The sequence below is a fragment of the Etheostoma spectabile genome, chromosome 3, assembly GCF_008692095.1.
Source record: "Etheostoma spectabile isolate EspeVRDwgs_2016 chromosome 3, UIUC_Espe_1.0, whole genome shotgun sequence".
Classification (NCBI taxonomy): domain Eukaryota; kingdom Metazoa; phylum Chordata; class Actinopteri; order Perciformes; family Percidae; genus Etheostoma; species Etheostoma spectabile.
The window spans coordinates 23,319,601-23,329,711 of NC_045735.1; the positions used below are offsets into that span (position 1 = coordinate 23,319,601).

The following is a 10,111-nucleotide window of genomic DNA, read 5'->3' on the forward strand; positions in this document are numbered from 1 at the left end:
GGTATGCATAATATTCAGGTGTATTTCACTATAGCATTGGATCTCTAAGTTAAAAAAAAATAATGCAGTATATTTATACAGCAAGTGGTACAGTAATGTATTTCTAGCTAAGCATGGTTGCATCAGTGTGGCAGCTACTGTTTGTGCTTTTAATATATATATCTATATAATATTTTTTTTTTTTTACCTTTTCTGCATCTCTACATGTCAGTTTCTGACGAGGGGAACAAGGTCTGTCAACAAACTTGTGGACATTTTCATCACCAAATCCCACAATTTAATTGTCTGAATTTCCAGACCTTGAGGAAGCAGAGGATTATTGACAGAATTTAAATGGATAGCAGCTTTTTTTTTTCTTTGGTTGAATGAATAATGGTTGCCATGATGCTTTTGGGGGCCATCTTCGCTGTCCATTTCTGTTCTGTGGGTGCAAAGATGTATTGAATGATGAATGAAAACCCTCAGCCTCCACGCCCTTTGTTCTGTGCCATATTTCACCAACAGTTAAGTAAATATTAGTTTATTCTCCTACGTAACTGGTGAAAGAGTCCTTGTTATGTCTAGCTTCCTGTGAAACTGTGTTTTCCTATTGCTGTCCTATTCCTCACATTCTTAATGCATTTTAACTCACTTTTATCTTTCTTACTCTATCCTCTGTGTATCCTATTTTCACTTCAGAGGCCATTTTGCATCCCTCCAACCATTCAAATGTTCAGTTTTTTTAAATCACAATCTGGGATGCAAAATGATGTCGGATCACATGCTCATCTGCTCACATTCTGCTCCCTCTCATGTCTTTTAACCCTGTGCTCTCTATTTTTTTGTTCTCTATGTGCTTTTGGTCGGACCTTTGCAACTCTCACCACCCTGTTGCAGTAGCAGTCATAAGGAACTATATCATAGTCATTAAATTGGTGTCAATGATCTATTTTTTTGTGAAATCTCCACTGAGCCTTTTTAAACACTAGATGTCGCCAGTGTCTGGAAGTGGCATCGCCATGGTTTCCAGGCTTTGTACCAGAATGATTAAATTAAGGATTTATTGGTGTCATTTACATTCAAGAATCACAATTGGATGTCACCTTTTAAGCACTGAGATTTCTTTTCCAAATGTAAAGTCTTTTTTTTTCTTTTTCTCAGACGTTTTCCAAAATCCCATTTCAGACACAACATAAGGTTTATTTCTTCTTATAGGAGGAGTTGATTATTTTGAGTTAAGAGTTTTTAATGGACCAATGCTTGAATGCTCTTAAAAAAACAAATTCTTTTCCTAATGTGGAGGCTCAGTAGAGAGGCAGACCCACAGAGCATTTGGGGTAGTAGTAGTGAAGTTAAAGACTCCCACAGAGCAGGTTGGTTTTGTCAGGGTGGTGAAACTGCTTCTTCATTTCATGCTATTCCTCGCCTCTCATTTATTTTGATTTGCACTTAAGTGAAAATGGACATTTGAACACTTGGTGTTCAGAGGGGGGAAATGCAAAGTTGTCTTAATCATGGGTTTATTTACCTCCCATCATATTGTCCTCGGTGACCTTCCCAAACGTTGAATGCTGGTAACTTTAATGAGGATTGCTCAGTTCTTTTTAGCTTTTACTCCAGTATATTTTAATACAATGCTTCTTCAATTTACAGTGAAAATGCGACCACAACCATGCATAACACTCCTTCCATCTTCCCTAGTCTTTTTTTTCCCCTTGCAGTTGCTAAGTCTTAGTTTTTTCACAAGTATAAATTAAAACACTGCTATTCCAGTGAATAGTAGGCTCTTACATGTCTTTAAAGTTCTGCTGCAGGTTTGTCATTTCAATTTGTCAATGCTATCTCTTAGTTTAATTTGACACTAAATGTGATGCAAAAAGTGGAAATTTCTTGTCTTCCAAAAAAAAGCATACTTGTAAACCCCCCACCCCTTCCTCACTGGATTGAGTATTAGGAACAACCCCATCTTTGGAAGTTTTAGTTTGGTACCCAGTTTGCACATGCTATGGTATATCTGTTACCGTAAAGTTGTGTTTAAAACTGAAGCCCAACGTCTGTTCAGCGTTGAGAGAAGTGAACTGTATGTTAGCTATTTGGTCCAGAGTGAAGGACCAGCGTCAGGCTTGTGATATGAAGTGTAAATCTGTTTTTAATTTGTTTTTTTATGTTTTGTTTTTTTGTTGAGGTTTTTTTTTTAAATTTTTTTTTTTTAAAGATCAGTTAGTGATCTAGTACTATAACTAAGCCAAGTTTGTAATTGTATATTTACTGTAAAATGTAGAACATTGAATAACTATTAAAATTTTCCTATAAAAGGAAGCTTGTTTTGTGTGACTTTTTAATTCTGAGCCTCACCTTAACACAGAACTCGTACCTTATGAAAAGTACGGGACTCTTCGTACGTCAAGCATTCTGCAAATCTCTACCAGTCACAAATCAAGCATCACAGGGAATTGTTGCCCTTTAATTGGATCCACACACATTCCTGCAAAGATGTAAGGCTCACTTTTGATTTGTGAACTGAAATTGTATTTGTATGGCTATTCAAAGTCTGTAATGATGGTGATTAGTGTGTGACATTCCTTTGTCAACTGTTTTCAAGGTCTAAAATTGACTTCAAATCTTTCTTCTTTTTTTTTTTTATGTTGAGTTTTTGACTCAAGCTATGCCTCCTCCGAAGGCAGTAAAGAAGCATGAAACCATGCACAATTTAAAATAATTAAACGTATAATATTATAGTCTACTTGTTTTTTACAAATGTTGGTATACTAGCTATGTGTTGGGCAGGTTGCTGTGAGGGCACTGACTGAAAGTTTGTCATGACTTTGTGAAAGTTGAGTGTGTTCAAATAGAAGAACCTGAAAGCACTATTTCCTCAGTGGCTGAAAAAGACTGACAGCAAATATCACTCACTCACTCTTTCACTTCTCCCTACAGCCATCAGCAGACATCCAAACCAGGTTGTGCAACAACTACCACTCACACAGATACATGCACTACTGAACACACACTGACACACACCTCTTAAATGCACAATGCCCCACCAAAAACACACACGCACACACACATATCTTTATCACTGGCAATAGTGGTTACTGCTAATGCGGATTAGAAGATTCAGTCTGTTTTGACAGTAATAGAAAAAATGCTGTCACTGTCATAAACATATTAAACCTTTGTGGTTTTTTCAAGAAGCATTTTCCATTTAGATAACTGACATCACATGATACCTAGTCATATCTTGTTTATTCCTTCTAGTTCCACACAGGCTCATCAGAGCTCTAATCAGTGCCAGTATATAATCAATCAATCCATCAATCAAAACTGTATTTATATGACACTTATCACACAAGAAATGCATTAAAAGCAAGAATATATCTTATGCTGAACATCATCCACTGTTGCAACAAGAGACAAATATGGTATAAAGTGTTAAAATGGTCAAATCCACTGTACATCAATAACTACTGGTCATACCAGACCAAGTGAGGTAGTCGCGGTAAACCCCGGAGTGTATTGAATTGAGGATGTGTTTTATTGCTTCTAAATTACATTACACGTCTCTGGAGCCACTAGGGATTAAGTGTCTTGCTCAGAGGACATGGGTTGATGTATCGCAGTGGGGATTCGAACCCAGTCCTCCACACCAAAGGCATGTGTCATATCCACTGCACCATCACCACCCCAAATTTAACCGTTCCTCAGTAAGAGGAAAGATGTCTTATTTCTTCTTTTGAGAAGTCTCACTTTAAAGTCTAAGAATTTTCAGTTAAAAGCGTATTCGTGAGTAAAAGCATATATTAAAAAGGGCCAATGTAAATAAAATGCAGTACATACTAAAGTAGTGTATAAAATGTAAAAAAACAAAAACAAATATGAGCATTTTTTTGTTTCAAATTGCCAGACAAAGTTGTGGCGAGTGTTAATGATAGTGGCCACAGAGGTTCTTTATTGAGTAACTAGTGATTAAATTCATCCACCGGGATCATGCAAGCCAGGTGATGCAGCAACACATGGCCTCACACCAAATTAACTTCTTCTGCACCTGGTCATCTGCAGCTTTGTCTCTGCATTTGGTTTTCCAGTCTGTTGAGCTTTTGCTCAAACACAGCGTCTTTTCAGTTAGAAACATTCATTGTGCTATTATGTCTACATCGTCCGATCCTGGTATGCACTCTTTGTTTCACAATGGGAGAGCATGTGATCTTTAATGAATAACACTGTAAGCAATTGTGTAAGTTTACTGAGTATTGTTACGCTAAGAACAGAAAAACTCCAACAAAAAGGATTTATTTGTGCTGAGAGGAGAGGGGAAGTGGGGAAGCAGACGCCAGGGACAGGGATGCAGAGCCAGGGAAGCTAGGGGAGTCTCGAGGGTGAGAATACTCAGGGGAAGCGTGGGAGAGCCAGGAGCGAGGAGCCGAGAAGAAGACACTGGAGCTGGGAGCGGAGACGGAGACAGGCTGGAGCAAGGTGCTGTTGGAGGAGGACCGAGAGGAGAAGCCAGCTGAACGGAGACAGGAAACAGGACTGGAGGGGGTTAAAACAAAAGAGGTAAGTCAAACGTGAAACACAGAGGCAAGGACACTCGAGGAATCAGGATAGCTTGTGAGAGTTTCACCAGGGTGACTGGAGCAACGATCAAGCAAAGATTAGTTGAAGAGCCGGGGTTGATATGCTGGTGTTGATTAAAGATGGGTACAAGCGGCAGAAATGGGTTTCTTCAGGAGGGTGGCTGGCATCTCCCTTAGAGATAGGGTGAGAAGCTCGGTCATCCGAGAGGAGCTCGGAGTAGAGCCACTGCTCCTTTGCGTCGAAATGAGCCAGTGGAGGTGGTTCGGGCATCTGGTAAGGATGCCTCCTGGGCGCCTCCCTAGGGAGGTGTTCCAGGCAGGTCCAGCTGGGAGGAGGCCTCGGGGAAGACCCAGGACTAGGTGGAGGGATCATATCTCCGACCTGGCCTGGGAACGCCTCGGGATCCCCCAGTTGGAGCTGGTTCATGTGGCTCAGGAAAGGGACGTTTGGGGTCCCCTACTGGAGCTGCTTCCCCGGCGACCCGATACTGGATAAGCGGATGAAGATGGATGGATGGATGGATGGATTGAAGATGGAAGGCAGGTGATTGAGGATGTGACTCAGGTGTGTGTTGACAGCTGGCTTCAGCAGGAGGGAGAGTGAGGGGAAAAAAGAAAACAACAGGGACAAACAGAGCAGGCCAACAGAAAACTCAGAAAAATAAAAAAACATTCATGGCCAGCTGGACCCCAACCATAACAAGTATGCCGTTTCCCCATCAAACAGCCTTTTTCTACACAGCAGTGCCACCTGCTCAGGCTTTCACTTCCTATCTCTGATAATAGGAAGGAAGGAATACAACATTATGTAAATCCACACCTGACATTTATTAAGAACTGAAAGGTTTTGACACTATCTTCAAATTTATGTTTGTGTCTTTTCCCTCCAGGTTTCCCATTTAATACACTGTGGTTAATCTGTAATAGGTAAAAACTAGACTGGGGGCTGTACAATGTATACATGTTTAAACTGTCAGTGCACGTTGATATTAATATTCAGCTGACACATACAAAATACACACAACTCTTTAAGCAGACAACAGGAAAATCCCAACATCCTGTAGGAGAGGCGTCTCTCAGACAGTACTGGGCATACTTTGCATGGACACACAATCACACACAGTTAGGTCTGCCAGTAGAAAGTAGTTTCAGGGAATTTAAGAACAAGTGATGATGATTGACAGCCTGGAAAAACCAGATGCAGGTTGTAAAAACATTCCATCTCTGATGGCATTTACAGGATAATAGCGTGTGAAAACAGCCGCTCATACACACGTTTGAAAGGAAGACTTTAGCTCAAGGGGTGCACGTGTATGTGTTAGGGTTATCAGACTATTTGCCAGGAAGTTGTTTGTGGGAAACCACATACAAGGACTATTTTGTTCAGCTTCAGTTGTTGACAGTGAACAGTTACTCTGCAGCCATCAAGACCATCCCAGTGGTGAACAGTGCAAGCTAAAATCCTAAATACAAATTTTGTTTAATCAGTTTCAAGCAGTGCTATTGCAGATTCGAAAAGAAGGTTGGAGGACCAAAATGACTTGTTCAGATCATAGAGGGTCATTCGATGCTCCACGATCATTACAAAATTTGCTGATTAAGCTTTAAGCAACTTGTTACTGAAGGAAAATGTACTTTCCTGTCTGTACCTGTCTCTGTTTGAACATGAAAAAAGAGCTCATTGAGAAAAACAGAAGTTCAGAAGTTGAATCTACTTTCATAATTCATTTTCTCTATAATTGGCAAAAAATTCCAAAAGACAGCAGATAGATTGATAGATTTGTCCCCCCTTGTCATCTTTCACTGTTCTTACATGTTTTGTGTTTGCCACAGTTGGCCTTAAAATCATACAACATCCACACATTCAACTCTGTTTATTATAACATCTTTACAACTGTGAAATACATTTTTGTACATTTACATTTCTATAAATTCTACAAATTCCAATATGCAGATGTTGCAAAACGACCAGTTTTTTGCTGTCATGTCGGTGTGTAGTTGAGGGTAATGGCAGCCAATTTTCTTGCCAAGTATTTTCTGTACAAGCAACTGACAGATAATGAGTCATCCTGTTTCTTTGTCTTTCCCAGCTAATTCCTGCGAACACTACACCTCACTAGAATTTCAACTCATAACCATAATAATTACTTTCATACAAATTGCAATTCAATCCACAATAACAGTGTTTTTTTTTGTCACATCTTTCTCTGTTATGGAAGGTTTGCTGCTCATACTCCAGGTTTTGGATTTGAGAACAGCATTTACACTCCTTTTAGTAACATGGGCAATTGACAGTTATGGATGATTTGACTATGAAGGTTAGATTCATTGTAAGTGTGAGGCCATGTGGCTGTGACTTAATGGCCACAGAACTGAAGACAAAAGCAAGAGAACATAATTTACCACAGTATTTAATGTAGTTTGAAAACACAGGCATTGGATGACAGTGGTTTCCTTCAGAACTCTCCAACTGTAATCACCAGATGGGATCCAAAGCACAACCATCACTTCGTAAACGCACTGGTTGGCCTGCTGTTTCTCATCTGTATATTCTGTACTTCACCACTGCTTTTACATGGTTACTCAGAATTGAAATATCTAAAACACGCCACACATATGAAGATATTTTTCAAAAACATTCATTAAGTAGGCTACTGCAAATCTGAAGGAACAAAAGGCACACGAGGCAGCAGCCACAACATTTACCATGCACACCTATTTGTTAAAACCAACTCTTTAGGGGTGACATCCATTAGTAATCAATGAATTATTAGTGCTTTGTGATGTTTACTGGTGGCTATAGCAGGTGAGTTGTACTGTGGCATCCTAAATTTGAATTTCTCTGTTGTGGCTACATCTTATCACATACACTCGTATTGAAACCGGAGGCTGACCAGGAAACCGCAATGTTCCCAAATCAAATAAGATTAGCACAATAAAATCATAAAATCCCACTGAGATGAGACACGGTGTCACATGAAAACCAGGTGTTACTCAGTGATGTTTGCCAAAAGCTGTTAATGTTTAATGTCAGTGTTCATGACCTCAACATTAATTGAATCCTAGGTATTACCCTGCTTATTCAATGGCCACCTGGCAAAGGGGAACAACTGTTCAATCAAAGTACGCCATTCATTCCCTTTTTGAAAGTTGTTATAAGTCATTTTAACCCTCGATTTCAACATTGAGTTAACTGGCATGAGGCATACATTGTTGCTAATATTTCTTGCAGTTTACAAGTCCAAGCGCCTTGATTTAGAACAGTGATCAAACTGTTGACTGGAACTATGTTTGAGAGAGGCCATTTCTAAAATACACCTGCTAGCAATCATAAAAACAAGTGGTGGTTGTTTTAAAAAATGTTGCCTAAGCAGGTTTAAAATAACAACATAAATTTAAAGCTCTTTTAATTTGGAATCATTCCCTTTGCCCTGGTTATGCGGGAGACTCATTGCGCGTGCGTGGCCCCTGTGTAGCACGCGCCGTTATGCAGCAGCAGCAGCAGTAGTATCAACAGTGTGAGAAGTGTGTGTGCCCGGCAACCGAAGGCACAGCAGGTAGGTCCGGAGACAGAGAAGCGGCGAGTTTAAACCACACTTTTACTTGGTGTTTGTTGAATAAAACAGCTTCATAGTGATTTATTTGTTTCCACAACGTTTTCCCCTCCACGCTGAACTTGTCTCGTTGCAGAGGAGAGGAAAGAAGCAGCGCGAGTCTTGTAGGCAACCATGGAGTCGCCAACTTGTTGATGTTTTTTTTGCTGTCATTCAGGGTAAGTTGTATTTGTTTACAGTTTTATTGTCTCGTATCTCACTTAGAATTGAAAAATATCTAGCTAAGGCATTTGAATGAAACAATTGACAACTTCATATTCCCATTGGGGCTTAGCGTGGCTGTCAGTGTTGCTTATACCAGTCTTATCATATCTGCTCGTTAGATGCTTGGAGCTCCTATTTATAGTTGAGTGGAGACGTCGGACTCCTTCCTACATCTTTTATTTAAGTGAACCTACTACAGCCAGGTAATGGTTTGGAAAGGGAATGAACCAGATACGCTTTAATAGCAGTGGGACGATTAGGTACTGAAATAAATCACTGAAACGTCCCAAAAACCCAGCAAATGTAAAGTTTCTGTTATTGTCTATTGTATTTCTGATAAGAGCCCCCTTGCTGTAAATCAGATTTGTTGCATCCCTTCCCTGTTTTCTCCTGGGTAATCCACACAACACTCTAAATGTGGGAAATTAACCCAAGACTTTAATCTAATGCAAACTGCACAGTGGCTTGTCTCAGTATTTTTACTGTACATATTTGTGACAGCATCTATGTGAAACTTGCAGAACATATAGTGTTAGGTTTTGCAGAACCGTCATAAAAAAAGGACTAAAAACATTTCTTTTTAGCAGAACTTATGAGTTTTAACCTTGCACAAAAATGACGTCGCACTATTTATAGACATTTTACACTGATGTTTTTTTACCTTGCTTTTATGATCTTACCTGTAGCACTTTGAGATTTGTTTGAATGTAAAGTGCATTACAAATAAAATGTATTATTAATATTGTTATTATTATTATTATCACCATGAAAATGAAGCCAAAAGATAATTCTAATGATTGAGCCCAAAGTCTCAAACCAAAGCAAATAAAACCATGCTGGGAAACTTCCACTCTTCCCATAAATGTGGATTGCGTTTTTTTTCAGCTTGAGAAGAACATTACTTTTTGACATCACAGATGGAAAATTTAATTAATGTCTTCTTTGCAGACATTTGTTCATATTCACAAATCTTGACTTGAAAAATATGTTTTAGCAACCTGTTCTCACTCCCAGCTCTTAAAATACGGAAGCATGGGCAGTGGCTGTATACAACGCAAAAAGCACCCTTCGGCGTGTGTATAGAACGCACCGGGGAGAGCAGAAGCTGAAGTGACGTAGCATTAAGAGCGACAACGGTAGTGAGTAGTATGAAAGGCTGAAAATGCGCATAGGGAGGTTGATGGGTCTAAAACCTTAGGACTTTCACCAAGGAGACCGGGGTTTGTGTCCCGCATGTCACATTTCCTAAACCCGACCGTCCCGTTATTTTCCTAAATCCAACCGTCACGTTTTTCTTTTCCTAAACCAAACTCCAGTTCTTGTCCCACGTGTCATGAAAACATACCTTTTTATAAGACCACCCATGAGATTTTCCTTAACCTAACTAACACAAAAGTGACACCAATAGTCTCGACCAAGCGCGTTTAGACAAAACGCATTTAGAAATTATGCTAAAGGAGACTTTTAGCATCAATAATGAGCCTAAAAGCACCTGATGAAGCATCCATATTTTACGTGATGAGAGTGAGAATGTGTTGGTTTTAGACTTTTTATGTCACATTGAATTGGGGATAATCAAAGGGATGAAAAAATAGCCTTCCCAGTTTCCAGAGGCTAAAGTGACATCTTCAAATGTCGTGTTTTCTTTGACCAGCAGTCTAAAACTTTAAATGTGCAGTTTACTGACAGTAATCGTAGTAGTAAGGGGTCCGGGGGGGGGGGAGCGGCGAATACCAGTCA

At 39.7% G+C, this 10,111-nt stretch overlaps 1 protein-coding gene across 2 annotated transcripts in view; it reads left to right on the forward strand.

The window, feature by feature from the left end:
* Positions 1–7,951: 7,951 nt before the first annotated feature.
* p2ry6 (pyrimidinergic receptor P2Y6) overlaps positions 7,952–10,111 on the forward strand; it is a 13,555-nt gene continuing 11,395 nt past the window's right edge. Inside the window, exons 1-2 of one of the 2 annotated variants that reach the window (XM_032504520.1) lie at positions 7,952–8,110; positions 8,244–8,325. In XM_032504520.1, coding sequence (XP_032360411.1) covers positions 8,302–8,325 — 24 coding nt within the window. In that variant the 5' untranslated portion in view covers positions 7,952–8,110; positions 8,244–8,301. Of the gene's footprint in view, positions 8,134–8,243; positions 8,326–10,111 lie in introns of both variants that reach the window. The other variant, XM_032504537.1, reaches the window with a different exon arrangement.